General features: G+C 46.7%; 1 protein-coding gene across 3 annotated transcripts in view; it reads right to left on the minus strand.

Annotated features, from left to right (window-relative positions):
* Positions 1–13,007, minus strand: part of LOC119976236 (probable cation-transporting ATPase 13A4) — a 171,330-nt gene extending 158,323 nt beyond the window's left edge. For all 3 annotated transcript variants that reach the window (XM_038816583.1, XM_038816582.1, XM_038816581.1), the window contains exon 1: positions 12,474–13,007. Coding sequence is in view for 2 of the 3 variants with exons in the window: in XM_038816582.1 (XP_038672510.1) it covers positions 12,474–12,536 (63 nt within the window). In the remaining variant the exon portion in view is untranslated. The remainder of the gene's footprint in view (positions 1–12,473) is intronic.
* Between the last annotated feature and the right edge of the window lie 8,436 nt (positions 13,008–21,443).

Genomic DNA, 21,443 nt, shown 5'->3' on the forward strand with positions numbered 1-21,443 from the left:
CAACCGATCTTTGGTCGGTGATGAAGGTGAACCATCTACCTGCGAGGTAGTGCCTCCAGTCACGAATAGCCTCCACAATGGCTTGTGCTTCCTTTTCGACCATAGAGTGTCGAAGTTCCGAAGCGGAGAGGGTTCGGGAGAAAATTGCGACTGGTCTCCCTGCCTGATTTAATGTGGCTGCAAGAGCGACCTCTGAGGCATCGCTCTCAACCTGGAAAGGGATGGATTCATCCACCGCCCACATGGCCGCTTTGGCGATGTCCTCCTTGATGCATTTGAAGGCCTGGCGGGCCTTAGCTGACGGGAAAAAGTGTGGCCTTAAAGAGTGGGCGGGCTTTGTCCGCATATTGAGGGACCCACTGGGCATAATATGAAAAGAACCCCAGGCACCGTTTGAGGGCCCTGGGACAATGAGGGACTCCGTTTTCCACGACATAGCCGAGGATGGCTAGTCTGGTTGTGCGGAAAACGCATTTCTCCTTGTTGTACGTGAGATTAAGCTACTGGGCCGTCTAGAGAAATCGATTGAGGTTGGCATCGTGGTCCTGCTGGTCATGGCCACAGATGGTGGCGTTATCCAAGTACAGAAACGTGGCCCGCAGCCCGTACTGGTCCACCATTCGGTCCATTGCTCGTTGGAACACCGAGACCCCATTTGTGACGCCAAAGAGAACCCGAAGGAAGTAGAAGAGGCGGCCATCAGCCTCAAACGCCATGAAGTGGCGGTCCTCCGGGCAGATTGGGAGTTGGTGGTATGCAGACTTCAGATCCACAGTTGAGAAAATACGATACTGGGCTATCTGATTCACCTGCAATCCTGGGGAGGGGGTACGCGTCAAGGAGTGTAAACCGATTAATAGTCTGACTATAGTCTACGACCATGCGGAATTTTTCCCCGGTCTTGACGACCACCACCTGAGCTCTCCAGGGGCTGTTACTGGCCTCTATGATCCCCTCACGTAGGAGCCTCCGGACCTCGGTTCGAATGAACACCCAGTCCTGTAGGCTCTACCGTCTGCTGCGAGTGGCTACGGGTTTACAGTCCGGAGTGAGATTGGCAAAGAGTGGGGGTGGGGGGGGGGGATTCGCAGCGTGGCTAGGCTGCAGATAGTGAGTGGGGGTAGAGGTCCGCCAAAGCTGAGGGTGAGACTCTTGAGATTGCATTGAAAATCGAGTCCCAGTAAGAGTGGGCCGCAGAGTTCGGGCAGGACGTATAGTTGAAAATTAGAGTAACTAGCGCCTTGGATCGTTAGAGTCGCGACGGTGCGTCCTTGGATGTGGACAGACTGGGAATCCGAAGCGAGAGAGATAGTTTGCCGTGCCGGAAAAACAGGGAGCGAACAGCGTCTTACCAGATCTGGGTGGACGAAGCTCTCGTTGCTCACGGAGTCGAAAAGGCACGGTGTACTGTACCCGTTGATTTGGACCGTCGTCATAGAGTTGTGGAGATGTTTTGGGCTCGATTGGTCCAGTGTGACTGTGTTGAGTTGCGGGTAGTCGGAGGCTCGGTCGGCTGCGCTGGGGTGGCCACGCGATGAGTGCCCGCTGAGGTCGCAGTCTTCAATCAAATTTTCTGAGTTTGGAGAGGATGGAGCCCAAGATGGCCGCCCCCGTGGATCGCATGTGGCGGGCGGCGAGGAAGATGGCGTCCAAGATGGCGGCCCCCATGAGTCGCACGTGGTCGGCCGCGTGGTGGTTGTCTGCCAAGATGGCGGCCCCCATGGATCGCACGTGGCGGGCGGGGGTGGAGTTGGGGTATAGGCCGCAGCGTTCCAGGGCCTGCGAGTGCGGAGAGCGGTTGCTTTGTGCCATGGGAGGGTTAGGGGCTGGGGCCTTCCTTGCCAGACACACTCTGGCGTAGTGACCTTTTCGCCCGCAGCTGCTGCAGGTCGCGTTGCGGGCCGGGCAGTGCTGCCGCGGGTGCTGGGACTGGCCACAAAAGTGGCAGGCTGGGGCAGCATGGTGGCTGGGCTATCGCACGACGCAGGCCTGGGGCAGTCGCTGGTCGGGGGCCCATGACGGGGTCGCGGAGACCGCAGGAAACGAGGTGAGGCTACAAAACGAGACCTCCATAGTTGTAGCGAGTTCAACAGTATCTTTTAAATTTTGAGCCCCTTTCTCCAGCAGTCGCTGGCACATGTAATTCGATCTAAGACCTGCAACAAAGACATTGCGGACAGAAAGCTCTCTATGTTCAGCAGCATTTACTGTCTGGTAATTACATTCCCGGGATAAGGCTTTTAAGTCTCTTAGAAATTCTTCTAGCGATTCTGTGGGGTGCTGGCAGTGAGTAGTAAAAACGTGGCGCGCGTAAACCTCATTGACGGGCCTCACGTACATTTTTTCGAGTAGGGCCAGCGCCTCTGTATATGAGCCGGTACAATTTAACTGAGTAGATATACGATGGCTCACCCTTGCATGCAGTAGGCTGAGTTTCTGCTCCTCCGTCGTTTCTGTGGTGCTTGCTTCAGCCAGGTAGGCCATAAAACATCGGAGCCAATGTGAAAAGATTTATTTCGCCTCTGCATCCTGTGGGTCGAGTTCCTGTCGATCAGGCTTGAGGGCTGATTCCATAGTCGTTCCTTACTGTTTCTTAAGACGATTAATTTGATGAGACCATCAATTCACGCGACACGTGGTTAGAAGTGAACAGTGGTTCGAGATGAACTCTAGATGAACAGGCAGGCAGGCTCCGACTGCCAAGCTTTATACAACCAGTAGGGGGGGAGGAGTCATGGGCAGAGCCAAGCGTGGAGCCCAGTACAAACTTTCGTACATTCCCAGTACACCTCCCCCTAGGGGCAGAGCCGCGCAACTGCTTGTGTGCCGAGCTTACAGAGGCATGGTACAACATGTGTGATAACAGTGTGAATTATGCTATTATGATTCACCACACCTGGCCTCCAGATCCCACTGCGTGGCGATCCGGGGGTACTGCACCGCCACCCTCACCATCCAGAGCATAGAGTTCAGTGGCTTCCGGCTCTGTGTCCTCCCCAACCTCGGCGCTGCCTTGTGACTCGGCCTGGACTTCCAGTGCAACCTCCAGAACCTAACCCTGAAATTTGGTGGGCCCCAACCACCCCTTACTGTCTGCGGTCTCACGACCCTCAAGGTCGACCCACCTTCTCTGTTTGCAAGCCTCACCCCAGATTGCAAACCCGTCGCCACCAGGAGCAGACGGTACAGTGCCCAGGACAGGATCTTCATCAGGTCTGAGGTCCAGCGGCTGCTGCGGGAAGGTATTATCGAGACCAGCAACAGCCCCTGGAGAGCCCAAGTGGTAGTTGTGAAAACTGGGGCAAAAAACAGGATTGTCGTTGTCTACAGTCAGACCATCAATCGGTACATGCAGCTCGACGCGTACCCCCTCCCACGCATATCTGATATGGTCAATCAGATTGCACAGTACCGGGTCTTCTCGACAGTGGACCTGAAATCTGCCTACCACCAGCTCCCCATTCGCAAGGCGGACCGCTCCTACACACCGTTTGAAGTGGACGGCCGCCTTTACCACTTCCTTAGGGTTCCCTTTGGCGTCACTAACGGGGTTTCGGTCTTCCAACGGGAGATGGACCGAATGGTTCACTGGTACAGACTGCGGGCCACCTTCCCGTACCTGGATAATGTCACCATCTGCGGCCACAACCAGCAGAACCATGACGCTAACCTTTCCAAATTCCTCCACACCGCCAAACTCCTCAATCTAACCTACAACAAGGAGAAGTGTGTGTTCAGCACCAACTGACTAGCCATCCTCAACTATGTGGTTAAAAATGGAGTTCTAGGGCCTGACCCCGATCGCATGCGCCACCTCATGGAACTCCCCCTTCCCCACTGCCCCAAGGCCCTCAAACGATGCCTGGGGTTCTTCTCACACTATGCCCAGTGGGTGCCTAACTATGAAGACAAGGCCTGCCCACTCATTCACTCCACCGTTTTCCCACTGATGGCCGAGGCTCACCAGGCCTTCGACCGTATCAAGGCCGACATCGGCAAGCACGCGATGCGCGCGGTCGACGAGACGCTCCCCTTCCAAGTTGAGAGCGATGCATCAGACGCCGCTCTGGCCACCACCCTGAACCAGGCAGACAGGCCCGTGGCATTCTTTTCCCGCACCCTCCATGCCCCCGAAATTAAGCACTCCTCCGTCGAGAAGGAGGCCCAAGCCATTGTAGAAGCTGTGCGGCACTGGAGGCATTACCTGGCCGACAGCAGATTCACTCTCCTCACTGACCAACAGTCAGTTGCCTCCATGTTCAACAACACACAGCGGGGTAAAATCAAAAATGATAAGATCTTGAGGTGGAGGATCAAGCTCTCCCACTACAATTACGAGATTTTGTATTGGCCCAGTAAGCTCAATGAGCCCCCCGATGCCCTGTCCCGAGATACATGTGCCAGCGCACAAGTGGCCCGACTCAGGACCTTGCACGGCGATCTCTGTCACCCAGGGGTCACCCGTTTTATCACATCATAAAGGCCCGCAATCTGCCCTACTCCATCAAGGAAGTCAGGGCTATCACCAGAGACTGCCAGGTCTGTGCGGAGTGTAAACCGCACTTCTACTGGCCAGACCCGGCGCACCTGGTGAAAGCCACCCGCCCCTTTGAATGCCTCAGCGTGGATTTCAAAGGGCACCCCCCCCCCCTCCACCGACCGAAACACGTAATTTCTTAACGTCATTGACGAATATGCCAGATTCCCCTTCACCGTCCCACGCCCCGATATGACGTCTGCCACCGTCATCAAAGCCCTCAACACCATCTTTGTTCTGTTTGGTTTCCCCGCCTACATCCACAGTGACAGGGGATCCTCATTTATGAGCGATGAGCTGCGTCAGTACCTGCTCAGCAGGGGTATCGCCTCGAGCAGGACGACCAGCTACAACCCCCGGGGAAACGTGCAGGTGGAGCGGGAGAATGGGACGGTCTGGAAGGCCGTCCAGCTGGCCCTATGGACCAGAAAACCCCCGGCCTCCCACTGGCCGGAAGTTCGCGCTGATGCCCTCCACACCATTCGATCGTTCCTTTGCACTGCGACTAACGAAATTCCCCATGAACGTCTCTTTGCCTTCCCCGGAAGTCCACCTCCGGGGTTTCGCTCCCAACGTGGCTGGCAGCTCCTGGACCCGTTCTCCTCCGCAAGCACATGCGGCTCCAAAAGGCGGACCCGTTGGTTGAGAGGGTACAGCTACTTCACGTGAACCCGCAGTACGCCTACGGAGCGTACCCTGATGGTCGCCAAGACACAGTCTCCACCTATGCTCCGCCCAGTAGGTGGAGTATAAATGTGTGGGCTCGCCGAGCTGCAGCCATTTTGGCAGCAGCTGCGGGAGGCCGCACATCTCTCTTTCTCACTTCATCTCTCCCTTTCCACTTTGTCTCTCTCTCTCTCTCTCTCTCTCTCTCTCTCTCTCATGCTTTTGAGGATCAGGCTGGCAGAGTGTGGATGTAACCAGGAGGCCCAGCTCCCTCCCCCTCCCCTCAGCCGGTTATTCACACCTCACCACCCAATTGGCAGTTGGTAGCTTCCCGTATCTGCCCTGTGCTCCTCCTCCCAGGTCTCATGCCTCACTCTCTCCCCACACCCTCGGCCTTTGGTGACAATAGCAGTGGCTTCAGCATCAGAACAAGGTAGCGGCTGGCGCAGAGGGCGACTGTCTTTCCTTGCTATAGAAGTCTTTGTAAGGAAATTTAATATATATGTTCTTGGTTCTTTAATAGAGGGATATGGTCCGAGTAAGGGCAGAAGGTTATTTTTTAGTTAGGGCATCATGATCGGCACAGGCTTGGAGGGCCGAAGGGCCTGTTGCTGTGCTGTACTTTTCCTTGTTCTTCTTCTTTGTTCTTCAATTTGACTAGCAGCTGAAATTGAAGATTAAAATACACATGCACACATCACATCATCATTACAATATATCCTGACTATGCTCCTGTCTGGTCACTTGCGATCATAGTTGTAAAGGAAAAGCTGAATGTTTACCTCTGTGTGGAATAGATAACAACAATATAAAATGATACAGATTGGAGCTCATATGCTGTTGCCCTGGTTACCCAACTGTGGAGGGGAAAACATGTTTTACATTTTTCAGTTTGCATTTTTCATTCACTTTGCATTTGATTGCATTAAACAAGCCTTTTAATTTTGAAATTGCTCTGTCATTGTAGCAAACATACCTGAGAAAAACATACATGAGATTGCAGGTGATGTAAAATGAAAAATGGCAATGCAAATCAAAAGAACGAGTCATAAAGAAAAATCATGCTATAATTAAGTGATGTCATATAGGGTGATTTAGAGTGAGGACTTAATGCCACTTATCATGGAGGCAAAAGCAGCAGGCATTTTTTCAGAGTAAGCTTCAAAATCAGCATGAGGCGAGTGACCTGTTAAACAACTTTGGTGCTGTTGATTTAGGATTGGCCGATGCATGAGGAAAGCAACCTTGGGCTGGATACTCCCCTACCCGGCGGGGCGGGGGGTCCCGGCGGGATTGAGAGGCATGAACCACTCGGACGTCGGGCCGCCCGAAAGGTGTGGAATCCTCTGCACCTTTAGGGGCCAAGCCCTCACCTTTAGGGGCTAGGTCCGCGCCGGAATGGTTGGCGCGTCGCTGGCCGGTGATAAAGGCCTTTGACGCAATGTCAGCCGGGGACGAAGGATCTCCGCCAGCCGGCAGAAGTCCGCACATGCGCGGGAACATCAGCAGCTGCTGACGTCATCCCTGCGCATGCGCGGGGGGGGGGGGGGTCACCTCCGCATCGGCCATCGTGGAGGCTGATGCCCGACGCGGAAGGAAAAGAGTGCCCCCACGGCATAGGCCCGCCTGCGGATCGGTGGGCCCCAATCGCGGGCCAGATCACCGTGGGGGCACCCCCAAGGGCCAGATCGCCCTGCGCCCCCCCTCCCAGGACCCCGGAGCCCGCTCATGCCGACGGGTCCCGCCGGTAAATACCTTGTTTAATTCACGCCGGCGGGACCAGCATAACAGCAGCGGGACTTCGGCCCATCGCGGGCCGGAGAATCGCCGGGGGGGGGGGTGGTGCCCGCCGACAGGCGCGGCACAGTTCCCGCTCCCGCCGAATATCCGGTGCCAGAGAATTCGGCGGCTGGCGGTGGCGGGTTTCACGCCGGCCCCCAGCGATTCTCCGACCCGACGGGGGGGTCGGAGAATCCAGCCCCTTCTATTTTTAGAATGATGTCTTGGGATGTGCACCTAAAATATATGTTCAGGATTAGGACTGGCACTGGCATTGTATAAACATTGAACCCCTTGGAGTGCAAAATGGTTTGAAAGACCTTTCTTTCAATGACTGCAAATATCTTTTGCAAATAAATGCAAATAGGCATGGCGGACATCTTACTTCCAGTAAATACAGCTTGTATGATGTTTAATAGTTCAAAGGATTAACATAAAATGGTAAATAGACCTGTGTTGTCAACACCTGACATGTGATAGGTTCTTGAATTAAATGATTATATGTGAGATGCAGATAATATGCTGTCCATTTGTTAGAAAGTAAGCAGATTTGCACATTCTCCCTGTCTCTGTGTGGGTCTCACCCCCACAACCCAAAGATATGCAGGGTAGATGCTTTGGCTATGCTAAATTGCACCTTAATTGGAAGAAAAAAAGAATTGGTGCTCAAAAAAAATGTTAAATCTTAATAATGCAGGTCATTTAGAAGCACGTTGCTTTTCCCATGTAGAGTTTTTCTACGATGACAGAAAAATGCAAACTGAAGAATGCAAAATATTCTTTCCCCCACAGTTGAGTAACCAGGGCAACAGTATATGACCTCTAATCTGTATCATTTTATATTGTCATCTTTCCTGCAGAGGTAAACATTGTTTTTCCTTTCGAACAAGAAAGCCAGTGACTAGACTGGAGCTTAGTCAGGATATATTGTAATGATGATGTGACCTGTGCATGTGTAATTTTAATCTTCAATTTCAGTAACTAATTAAATATTTATTGAACTCCCCCCCCCCCCCCCCCCCCCGGCAGGATTTCCGGCCATTAGTTGCAGGCGGGATCTTCTATTCCACCAAAGTCACGCCACCAGAGGGATCACCTTCGGCAGCACCAGAAGATCCCGCTAGCTGGAAGGGCCAGAAAATCCTGCCCATTGGCTACAGCAGGTCAATTGACAAATGTAGAATTGCAACTTGGTTAGTATTTGTAAGATTCCAATATGGATGATAATTAGGGCATGCCCAGGCAAACCTCCAATGAAATTTCCCACCTGCTGATGCCAAAAATTATATCTAAGATGTACTAAATCCTGTAACTGGCTCTCACCAATTGTATTTCTATAAAGCTACCCTTTCAGGTCGAATCAGGTCTGTCAGGACAATAGTGGTACAGAAGGTACTGATATATTCTTCCTAGTTCATCATAGAAAAGAATGGTCTATTCAGAATTGATGGCTAGGACATTAAACATTTTAATCACCTCAGCCATAACATAATAGCTAAGGTCTGTCCAGACATGAGTTAATCAATTACCTTCTGTGAATTACTCACCATTGAGAGGTCATGTGATCAGAATCACCAACCCCCACATTGCTTTTGGCAGTCTGAATAAGTCTGCAAATAGACTACTAACACCATCTCTCCCTCTCTCTCAAGTTCAGAGCCTTATTTTTGATAAATCTTGGAATCCACCAGAGAGGTAGAGAATTTCAGTTGAAAGGAACCTCAGGTACAATGGCATCAAGTTTTGGAAAAGACAGATTACAGTTTTAAGGAGATTCCAGTTTCCATTGAAATATGAAATATCTATTTTTTGCCTTTTATCATTTAATCTTAATTTGGCCAAAAGTTATTTCCTCTACTGTAAAACTTGTAATTTTGCATGCTTGTGTATGGTGCAACGGTCGGGACAAGGATTTACCTTTTAAAATATCTTTCTATCTTTATCCGGGTGGGATTTTAGCTTAATAAAATAACCGCTTTGTGTTTAAACTCAAGAAAGACTGTCAGACTGAGTTCTTTGCAACTGGCATGTAAATGGTTAAGCCAGGGGTGGGCAAACTACGGCCCGCGGGCCGCATCTTTATGCGGCCCACCAAGTCATTAAAAAAAAATGTTTTTATTATTATTTTTTAAGGTTAATGGCAGGGGGGGGGGGGGGGGGGGCTGTTGGGTTACTTACTGGTATAGGGTGGATACGTTGACTTGAGTAGGGTGATCATTGCTCGGCACAACGTCAAGGGCCGAAGGGCCTGTTCTGTGCTGTACTGTTCTATGTTCTATATGAGGCGCCCAGAATCATAACCGGGTGAAGTAATTATTTTACTTAATATACTATGCGGCACTTCAAAATTGTGAATTTCTGAATGTGGCCCTTGCACGGAAAAGTTTGCCCACCCCTGGGTTAAGCACTGACACTGAATAATACCGTCACGGTTATAAATTAGAAAAAAAACTGTTATATTCAATCATGAAGTGGGGAAGAAAGGCGAATTCCTGACACATTCCCTCACCTATAAACTTTCCTGTACAGAGGCACACACAACATATTGTGCACCAAAAATCAAGGTTTCAGCCTGCTTTTATATATATGAGCACAGAGGTGTCCCATATTAATATTCAGCAGTTAAATACAATTAACTCCCATATCTTTTTATTAAAACAATATATACAAGGCCAAACGGTACAAACACTAATTTTGTGTTGGAGAAGCAGGGTATCCTCCCCTCAGTACCAACGTACGGGGAGAGGGATAGGATACTCTGAGTATTAAAACAGTTCACAACACAGTTGTACAAAAAACAAATGGTACAAGCATTAAACTTTGCGCTGGAGAGACCAGATACCCTTGCCTTTGCACCAACAGAAAGGAAAGGAAGGGGGGTTTGGGGAGAGAGGGGAAAGAAGGGTGGGGGGGAGGGAGGGAGTTGGATGTTGGTGGAGGGGGGTCCAATAGGACACTGACTGAACTATCTACAGAGGCAGATAAACAAAAGAATCTTAACTCCCAATTGATGTACAGTTGACATTCATCACCTGAGAATAATCCAGCAGAACAGATCACCTGTGACAGAACCAGTTTGCTGCATCGGCCAGCAAATTGTAAAACACACCTGCGCATGAATAACCAGAAGATCTCATCACTGGCCAATCGAGGGCCCCCTCCCACTATCAAGAAACACTTGCAGGGGGCACAGAAATAACCCCCCCCCCCCACCGATATCATCTTCAATATTCATTCAAAACTAACAGAAAATTGCCTTTGTTTAATGCTTCATTGGAAGAATAACATTTCTAACAATACAGCATTGTCACCACTGTACCGGGATGTACTGGGAATACTGCCAACAAGGTTAGCTGGAGTGCATTCCTGCCTAACACTGGTCCCCAATCATATTAAAAATACTGAATTGCTTATTGCAGATCTTGAAGCATTTGAGTTTTAACTACTATGTAAACCTCTCCAAATTTGAAATGCCACAAATATGTATGACTTCAACCTAAAACAACAGTTTTGTTCTTTTTACCATATTCAAGAAGTTCTGAAAAACAAGCTTCAGAGCTGACTAAAACTATCCACCAGATCATGGTGATATTGTCATCAGTATTGTTTACATTCAATTATATATGTGTGTTTTATTGATTTCATGAATTTATATGTCACCAATTCAAAATAGATGATCATTATATTAAGAAAATTTTTCCCCCTTTTTTAATTTAGAGTACACAATTCTTTTAATTAAGGGGCAATTTAGTGTGGTCAATCCACCTACCCTGCACATCTTTGGGTTGTGGGAGTGAGACCCATGCAGACACGGGGAGAATGTGCAATCATCACACGGACAGTGACCCAGGGCCAGGATCGAACCCGGGTCCTTGGCGCCGTGAGGGAGCAGTGCTAACTACTACGCCACCGTGCTACCTTACATTAAGAACATTAACGAAATTTAAAACGACTAAAGTTTCACAGGAAAAGCATGTCTCAATGCAGAATAGATTAAGATGCATTAATTATACTCTGTAATGAGTACTGGTTTAGCTCACCAGGCTAAATTGCTGGCTTTTAAAGCAGGCCAGCAGCACGGTTCGATTCCCGTACCAGCCTCCCCGAACAGGCGCCGGAATGTGGCGACTAGGGGCTTTTCACAGTAACTTAATTGAAGCCTACTCGTGACAATAAGCGATTTTCATTTCATTTCATAATGTTATGAATGATTTGTATTTGCAATAACTGTGCATAACTTATTTTTGGCTGGTGTTTGTCAAAGTTGGATTTAGATCATACCTCTTCAATATTACCTTTACAACAGGAAACCACTGCTAACATTTGTTAACAGAATATTGATTTTGCACTATTGTTTCAATGCACACAATTCACCAGGATAGAAAATAAGATAGATTGTTTCTTTCTTCCTTCCATATCTTTAAATTGTGCTCTTAACAGAGCAGATACAATTATAATTAAATTGTAAATGGTGTTGCTGGAGTAGAACAAATGTGAGTGCAGCCAAATAGATCAATCATAACTGTAGGTTGTATATCTACCAAGGATGCCATAATGAATGGATTCTGGTACTTGTTTGGTAGATGTGAATACAGAAATGATTTTTAAACATTTTAATGAATGCATGATCTCTTTTTGCTCCGATATTCTCGCCACTCCCATTTTTTTCATTTTGTTCTTAAAGGTGACATATATTTTCGTAGATCCTGGCAGACAACCAGCAAGTATAGCACCCAAGTGGCTCCTCTTCATGTGGGAACCTAACATGTGAAGGTTACATGACTATAAGAAGGTAGTCAGAGCAATATCGCAGGGAAGCCTGGACATATGTATTACCATCCTTATCCTATTTCTGCACATATGAACTTTTCAAGCAACAACACGGAGAAAACGGCCACCTAATATTCCTCAACTCTCGGAATGCTGAAGGAAATTGTATTATCAACTATTGTTCTGGATCAACTCTACTGAAAACCCATATACTGAGCTGGGAACTTTATGGACTGTATGGCACCCTAGGATATTGTGAGCCGATTGACAGCCTCTATATTTTTATTTATTTTGTTCTCTTCAGTCATTTCTCTTTACTTTTTTGAGCCAATCTTTTTTTTTATCTTCCCACTTGTGGCTAGGAGGAAATATTATCTGATGTGAAAAATTATATTTCAGGTGAAATTCTATTGTCTCACACAGCAGAGTACGGAACAGATAGTATTCCTTTCAGTTTTAACCTGTTCCTTAAATTTAGAGCCACAACATTTGTAATTTATCCTTCAACTCAGCTGACAAATAAGCCTCAACAGCTTTAGACTCGATCAAAAACAAAATATTTAAGTTTCCACAGCAACCTTTAAGAGGATTGTATGGAATTATAATGAGATTGTTTCATCATGCAGCTAGCTAACAGTTATTGAAAACTTATGGACACATGCGTTACCTTAGAATTAAACTCCATACTCTCACAAAGGATATTGTTCAAAAATGTACTTACCTGTTTTCCTTCCTCTCCGAGATTCAGCAAACCATGGTGACCTTTCAGAATATTTCCCTCCATTAGAAATAACTGCAATCCTGTTTCATGCGGCCACTTGTTTCTTTATGCCCAGCACAGTATGAGATGACTTCAAATCAGCCTTTGCATAACCTGAAAGCACTGGAATTACTTTATTGAAAGCGTTACTTCCTGTCCACTCCTCTCTTATTAGCATAAATCACTAAATTTGTGCTTGAACAATTCAGCTGAATACTGGAACAGTTCCCGACAGAAAAACAGTTTCTTAACCTTTCTAACTTTGAGACGAGCAATATTTTGGTGAGATGTTCGGGAACCTGGTGATATGGGTATATAATGAAAGTGTGAGGGGGATCACCACCTTTCAGCTATCTGCCTGAAAAAATCCCAAAGGATTCCAGTTTATGATTTAGTACTTCCCAAAGCCCATTAAACTATTGTTCCAATCGCTTTTTAAGACTAATTTCAACATTTACAGCTTGAATGCAGATTCTGGGCATCCAGCATGAGAATCTCCAGTAACACAATCACCTGATGGAAGGTCACAGACCTGAACTGTTAACCCCACCTTCCTCACTCCTCAGAATCTGCACGCCTGACAGTTTGCAGCATTTTCCATTTCAACGCAGTGATCACCTTCATTTGTTTTCATATAAAGTCATATGCAAACATCAGAGGTATGGAATGAGAATGGGGTGGAATTAAAGAAGAGAGAAAAAAGACAATTGTAAAATAGGCAGAAGCAGAAGCTCATTGTAAACAAAATCATGCTGAGTGTGAGAAACTACGAGAACATTGTTTATTATTTTTATAAGAGGTGCCCGCCAATTATTATTTCATGAAGGCAGTTCACGTCAGTTTAAGTAACACTTAAAAGACCTGATGGTTAGATACTTAGAATAGTAACATTGGCTCTTACACAGAGTCAAAATGTTGCAGTTGCTGGAAATCAAAAATAAGAAAATGCTGAAAATATATGGCAGGGGCGGCACGGCGACACAGTGGTTAGCCTCACTGCGCCAGATACCTTGGCTCAATTCCAGCCTTGGGTAAATGTGTGGACTTTGCACATTTTCCCATTGTCTGCATAGGTTTCCTCCGGGTGCTCCGGTTTCCTCCCACAGTCCAAAGATGTGCAGGTTAGGTGGATTGGCCATGATAAAATTGACCCTTAGTGCCAAGGTTTTGCAGATTAGGTGGGGTTACTGAGATAGGGTGGGGAAGTCAACCTAGGTAGAGTGTTCTTTCAGGGGTCGGTGCAGAATCGATGGGCTGAATGGCCTCCTTCTGCAATGTAGGGATTCTATATTCAATGGTTCTATGGTCTGGCAGCACCTTTGGAGATAAAAATAGAGTTAATGGGCGGAATCTTATCCAGGATTTGGCAAAGTGTCAAGCTCAGACAGAAAACTGGCATGTAACTCTAATGTTGCACTGGCCAGTTTTCTTGCCAAATATTGAGCCTCTTAGACAACACAAATGTGTGGGTGCGGTTTACACCATTGCTCTGATAGGATGGTGCCTCAGAGCCAGCAACCAGCTCCAAAGAGACCCAAGCGCCATATTTAAAGGGCACCCTGATCAGTGCTGCTCCTTAACGGCCCCCTTTGTGGAGATTTTGGGGGCTCCCCCTGCTGCATTCTCCAGGGCATCCTGATGGTCCGCCTCAGCCAGGAGGAATTACCGACAGTGAGGTTCACTTGTAGTTTTAAAAATCAGGAGCAGGCGCAGTGGCTGCTGAGGCAGAGAGAGGAGGTAGGCGATGCGACCGTGGGCTGCTGATCCTGCCACTGGCAGGGCTGGTTGGGGTTGGGGGTGACTGGCAGGCATGAGGCCGGGGGGAGTAGAAGTGGATGGGTCATGAGTCAGAGAGAACCACTCTGGACAGGGATGTCCAGGCATGGATCGCCATTGCTGTATACTGGAAGGCAGCCACCTTGCTGACGACCCCATTGACTGACCACCTGACCCGTGGTTGTGCAGAGTGACACTGGCCATATGGGTGCCCCCAACCCACCACAATTCGGCACCAACCGGCAGCGGGATATCACGCGGCCGCCCAAGGGAAGCCACCACAGTAGCCCCTCCAGGAGGGCACAGGATGGGCTGGCATGGGTAGAGCCAGCCATCAGTATCCCTTCCGGCAGGGACAGGTGCTGGGGTCAGGGGCCCCTGATGGGGCCAGGGATGCAGTGTAGAGTACAGAGTGCTGAAATGGCCACAGATGGTAATGAGAGACGAGAGAGGGTGAAGAGGGATATGTTGGGGCAGGGCGGCAGTGCAGCCCAGGGCCATTGTATAGCCTGCTGGACCTGGTTGGGCACGGGGATACACACTATGCTAACATGTCTACCTTTCACCCCCCTATAGACAATAGACCGGAATTCAACCAGGAATGGTGGCCTTCACCCTGGCCGCTGCAGCCCTGGGGGATGCACTGAGGCTGTACAAACAGGAGCTGCTCAGGGAGGACCCTGCAGCAGTGCAGCTTGACCAGAGGAACAGGAGGCAGCCAGTGAGGATGGAGAGCCGGCCACCCAACAGGCCAAGGAGAAGTTGGGAAGGAGGCGCTGCATTAGGCCTTGTGTGTACTGGCGTGCCTGCCCTTCGAGGACCTGCTGGACTGGACATGCCGTCAAAGACTCCCGCTGAGCAGGGGGACTGTGCGGCATATCTGCCGGATCATGGCGCACCTGGCACCGCGGGGATATGAGGCTACAATCACATTAGCCATGATCTTATAGAATGGCAGAGCAGGCTTGAGGTACCAAGTTGTCTACTCCTGTTCCTAATTCGTATCTATGTTCGTAAAGTAGGATACATGACAGCCAATTTGTGCAAAACAAGCTCCCACACACATTAAAGTGATAATGACCAGATAACTCCCCAGCTCTTCTTAAAAATAATGCCATGGGATCTCTTTATATCCACCCAAGGCGACAGTTGGGGTCTTTGTCTAATATTTCATCTGAAAGCACCCCTGACAGTGCAGTGCTCCCTCAGTACTGCACTGGAATGTCAACCTTCATTTCTGTGTTCAAGACCTGGAGTGGGATTTAAATTAACCTTCCAAGGCAGAGGCGAGACTGCTGGCAAATGAACCATGGTTTATACTCTGTTTATTGTCAATAACCCCTGAATAATCATGTTTGTAGCTTTTTACTTAGGTCGCTAAACATAAAGGAGAAGTTTTTTTTTTCAGAATTAAACAATTGCAGCTAATTCTTGAAACTTTGACACAAATGTGCTTTAAAACAATAATGCACTGTGGCTGCTTAATCCTTTAGAAGCAGGCATTCACACAGAAATGCAACTTTGGACTCAAGTTTCTGCTGGGTGCTCGAAAAATAAAGAAGTAAAGTTTATTATTTTAACTGCGCCAAGTTCAAAAGATACTTTTAGTCTGGCAACTCACCTGGGGGAAACCTAACAATATCAAGTGGCATTCAGGCATTCGAGCGGCCACAACTGGGGCTTCCCCATGATTGAAGCCCCCAGCCACAGAATTCCTGCCCAATACTGGTCGGCAGTTCTTCATGCCACCAATGACTGCTGATGCAGTAGCAGCTGGTGGTAATGCACCCACAGAAGCCCAGCATAATTGTGGGATCCCAAACCAATGGTGAATCAAGTTGGGATGGGGACTGTGGAATAGTGTTGCATGAGGCGGGAACAGGGGGGATCGGAGTCAACTGCAGTAGGATGGCTTTCAGCAACCATACTCCTGGGCACGGGCAAACCTGATAGGAGTTGCTGGGTGGACTTCCGACTTCTATTTGAGCTTGGAACTACAATTCAATCGTGATGGGCGCATTGATATTGGATGTCAGTTGACTCATGAATGCCAACCCTTTCTGCCCTCCAACTTACTTACGGGATGTTTCGCTGGCATCGGGAGACTGACGTGAGGCCTCTCCAGCAATTAAATGGGTCCAGCCACCTTGATTCCCACTGTGGAGTGATGCATTAAATCCAGCCCATAAACTACTGATGTATCTCAGAAAATAAGTATATGTGTGGCATCTGTGTATACTAATGTTATAACCTGCCTGCTTACCATTGGCTGGGGACTAATGACAATCCCACAATCCTATGGGAGTATGAGCTTCCCGTATGAGGGGGGTGGAGAAATCATTAGCAGACTCCCTGCATAAATAGAGCTGGCCAGTTTGGAATCACCAGAGAGAGAGAGGAGTGAGCAACAAGGGAAGTTGCTGGTGTGTATATATGTTATTGTTAATAAATGTTATTTCTTTGTATCCTGAAAACTCGTGCTGGATTCTTCGTGGCCCTCCCAAAAACTAACATGCCTACTGTAACATGCATCAGAGCAACTCAGAAGTTACATCATTACAGAGTTTCACAGATGGAGAATTGTAAGCTGAAAGTGGACAAGGTATACACAACTCCACGGAAATCTTTTGCAAAAAATAACTTTTAAAGAGACTTTCTTTTCCTGGAGACAGTGGAGTTTCATTTCTTCCTGAAAATTAAATAGGGATTAAGATTTGAATTTGCAATGGCACAGGGAACCTTGTCCACTTGCTATATAAAATTATGGCTACATTGTATGGGAAGCAGCTCTTTACTATTACTACCCTTTTGCACAACATGGGTTATTACGGAGAAGGCTAACAAATATATAAAACTTTTTAAAAGATATTTGTTTACTCAAAATCGCAGAATTACTTAGTGTTGCTAAAATGTAGGTACCTCAGAGATTCTGAACATCAACTTGCAGGATGACATTGTTTGGTAGGTATACACCGACACCAGCACAGCGGTGGAGCAGACATTTCTGTCTATTTATGCATTGGTATTGTCCTTGTATAATTCTAATGACTACATTGTTTTCCTGGATTTGAGAAGCTTACCAATGGTAAAGGGCTGGAACCTGTTCCAGTTGATGTCTCCTCCCTTCCTGCAAACAATTTCCCAGGTCAATTATGGCTTTCACCTGCTGGATGCAAGAACAAACTGACCTATCAGCCAAATTTCCCTGAACTGACAGGATCCTGTGGCATAGAAAATGTCACAGTGACATTGAAAACTATCCCAGTTAGACCGCTCTGTGAGTCAGGCTGCAATAGATGGCAGAACCTGGGTCATTGCATGTGCAGTGAAGTAATCAGACTGAAGACTACATCATTCTGCCCAGGTTGGAAAGGGGTAATAAAATAAAATTCCAGCGGCTGCCGATATCTGAAACCCACCCCCCCCCCCCCCCCCCCCCAGAAAATACTGGATAATCTAGGCAGGTCTGACAGCATCTGTGGAGAGAAAAGGGAGCTCACATTTTGAGTCTGGATGACTCTTTGTCAAAGCTAGAGGGAACTGGAAATGGGGGTCAGAGTTATATTGTAGTGGGGGGAGCGGTGGGGATGGATAGGGGGCCAGTGATAGGTGGAGATTGACCAAGATGTCAAGGACAGAAGACAAAAGGAATGTAAATGGAGGCTATTAAGGCTTACAAGGGTGCTGATAGTGGCACATAAAGAGATTAGAATGTGTGAATGGCAGAACAAAGTTGAGCAGCGTGTCAAAGGGCAATTAGGAACAGTTGGTCCAAGTGGAGCAGGGGGAGGGGGAAACAATGGTGAGGGAAAAACAGGTCGATGGAAGAAATTAAAATAAATTGATAGAAATAAAAATGAAATGAAAACTCGCTTATTGTCACAAATAGGCTTCAAATGAAGTTACTGTGAAAATGGGATGAAGGTGGAGGAGAGAGTTCACAGTCTGAAGTTGTTGAACTCAATGTTCAGTCCGGACGGCTGTAACGTGCCTAATCGGAAGGTATGGGGTGACCTACATATAGAATTACTCAACTCGAGGCAGGGGACCATTTAATGCCCGAGTCTGAAAATTATGTTCTCCACAGACACAGAGTGATTTGAACACAGAGGTGAGAATTTTAAAGTTGCTGGAGCAGACACCATAGGGGATGATGGGCAAGTGGAACGTAGTGCAAGTTAGGGTATGGGCAGTAAGATTTTGTGTCCCTCAATTTACAGATAGAAGATGGGAGGCTGACCTGAAGAGCACTGCAATAGTCAAGATTAAAAGTAACAAAATGTGAGGACTCAGCTTCCTGAGCTGGGAAACCAACCAAAGCTTTAGCTGTTGAGCTCTACTGGAAATTACATCTATGTGACTGTCGGATTTTATAATGCCACCCAAAGTTAAGTAACTTGGATTTGGACAAGGAGGGCGAATCTTGCCATATTTTATCTAAGTGTTGGCTCTGGTGAGAAAACCATGGAGAATCTCACTGGCACTGATGGCTGAAAAACTCACCATATTTCTAACCTTCTCTTTAACAATTTTTCCCCCCCCCATGATTCACGCCACACATGTGACGGTCTGTCTCTGATACTCTCACTCCAATATCCCCTTCAGAGGTGAAGTTGCCAGGTTCTCGTTTTTATACAGCTGTTGTAAATCATGTGGCATGATGAATATACAATAAGGGAGAAATCCTTTCCGGAGGGCTTGCTAATGATATGCTAATGTTTTTAAATGAAGTTCCCGACCTTCTGTGGCAGATTTGACATTACGTCACCGGTGAGGAACCTGGAAAAGGGAAAAATGCACTCTCACTGGCAAGGATCTCGTTTCCCAATTCACGCCATATTTTCCGCCAGCATTGACGTTCCCACTGACAGCTAATGCAGGCTCAAAATTCCGCCTGATGGGTTTCCATTTGGCCCAGACACCGATAGTCCACAGAACTAAACGCCAGTGTAAGTCACCTTTAGGCAAGAAAGAAGGTAAAAACTGACAAAAGAAAATATCAAAGTGTTTGTAATCCCACAGAAGGTCTTTAAAAAATATATGATTATCGATTCTTATTTTATTTTACCAATGGCCTGAATTTATGTTGGGTTATGAATTTTCTACGTGCTTTATGTTGCATACATAAATTGCAACTTTCTGCAGCATTGAAATACAATTAACCACTGGAACTGGAGTTTCCTAATCTTTATAATATATTCTTTTCCTAATGAAAGGCGATTTCATTATTAACATTCAACTTTAAAGTAGGATTACAGCATACCATAATCGTTTATCAACTAATTTCCTCCTAAATTCTGAAGCGATTGACACTTCAAATAATGGGTCTATTTTGAAGATCCTTATGGCCTTTAGCTAAGTACCAAGGTGCAGGACATTTTATTTCTTCGACAATGGGATTGAATAGTCGAAGTCACATCAGCCTGTTCAGCAAACTCTCCAAATTAACCTATAGATAGTACTTATTGAAAAACTTGTGTAAGATACTAGTCATGTTGGCAATAGAAACCAATAAATTACAGAATAACTAGCATGAGTGGTAACAAGAACAAATGTTTTAAATAAACAGAGAACTGCCGCCTGAGATTATTGTTTGCAAAGAAGGCAACTTCATTTTCTCGTCAGCTTGATGCCTTTGGGAACCCATCATCATTTTCCAACCCACAATACTGAGAAACCGTTCAATTAGATTTGTTTGCTGGATATGCAGTGTACAACCTTACCTTGTAGGGACTCCCCCAACCCACAGGTTGGCAAGTGCCAAGTGGACTCTGCCTCCTGGTAGACTCATTTCTTCACCAAAACTCTCAGTTGGTTTAAGGCAACAGTCTGGTGGGTCTGGCAGTGGATTTGAACATGTGGAATGTCAACTTTTGGGTTAAGTGCTTAACCTTTTGGGCTTCAGAAAGGGAAACATTTAAAGTTGAAGCTCTCAATTTTTGAAACCCAACTTTGGTTGGAGGAAAGCAGTAATGGTGAAGAATGCATCGAGAATGGAAAGGCAGGAAGCTTCAGAATTGCTAGGGTGGAGTTAACAACCCAAAGGATTATGTTTTAAGAGATAGTGCCAACATCAAAAAGGGGCTGGGAGCTGTGTTGACATGAATCCACAATTTGAAAGTCCTATACCTCAACTTCCACCCTACCAACCAGAAACACAGTTGCATGCAAAGCAAGAGTTAAAATTATTGTCTTATGTGTTTCTAAGACCACAAATAAGTGTCAAATTGTAATCCTTCTTCATTGGCACTCCCATGTAGAAGTTATGCTGGTCGAAACGGTAGGCCACAAGGTAATCTCCCAACTTGTGAAGAAGTAATACTCATGAAGATTTATGAAACATTTTGGCTTTCATTGGAAGGTTAATAATGATGAATGACAAACATGTATTTGGTTTGGACTTGGATTAAGGCCAATATTTATACAAATAACAAAGCCACAGCTGCTAATAACAACCCCAAACAGAAACTTCAGACACTCTTTAATTTGTCACTGAACTGAAAATAGCAATGTACAGTGTGTGCCCAAGTACTCTTTGTCCCTCAATTTCTCTGTTAAAATGTCCGGTAGCACGCAGAGTTGAATGCACAGATAACATGACTTCCAACAATGAATAATAGGTTTGCAGTGTCTTGAGGCAAATTTGGTACAAAATTAACTGAACATTCTCAGATAAATTTAATACCGGGCCTGTGTTTAGTGAGCTGACTTTAGCTGCAGCATGGTTTAAGAACTGTAGCTGACATCAATGCCCTGGGCTAAAAAAACAGAGAGAACAAAAAAAACAACCACAGTGGCTGCTTCTGATTGTGATCTGAATATTATTCGGAAGATACGTAAAGACACTTACTGTCTGTGCTCACACACACAACTATATCCCTCCTATACCGACCCTGAATGAAGGTAGATGCAAGGATTGTACATAAAGGTGCACTGTAACTAACAGATTACAGCCAGTATTTTCCATTCCGGGCCTAAATCCGGTGGTGGGGGTGGGAATTTAGAGCATTTCCCGCCTTGTGGGAATTTGTGCTGAATCGCACAATGCTGGGCTAATTAATTTTGTAGTCAGAGGTTTTCTGATGTATTAGGTGGTGGTACAGGCTGAATGGTGCATGCCTCGTTGTCGCATTCGGGTGCCATATTTTAAAAGTG

Source organism: Scyliorhinus canicula, chromosome 13 (assembly GCF_902713615.1).
Source record: "Scyliorhinus canicula chromosome 13, sScyCan1.1, whole genome shotgun sequence".
Lineage (NCBI taxonomy): Eukaryota > Metazoa > Chordata > Chondrichthyes > Carcharhiniformes > Scyliorhinidae > Scyliorhinus > Scyliorhinus canicula.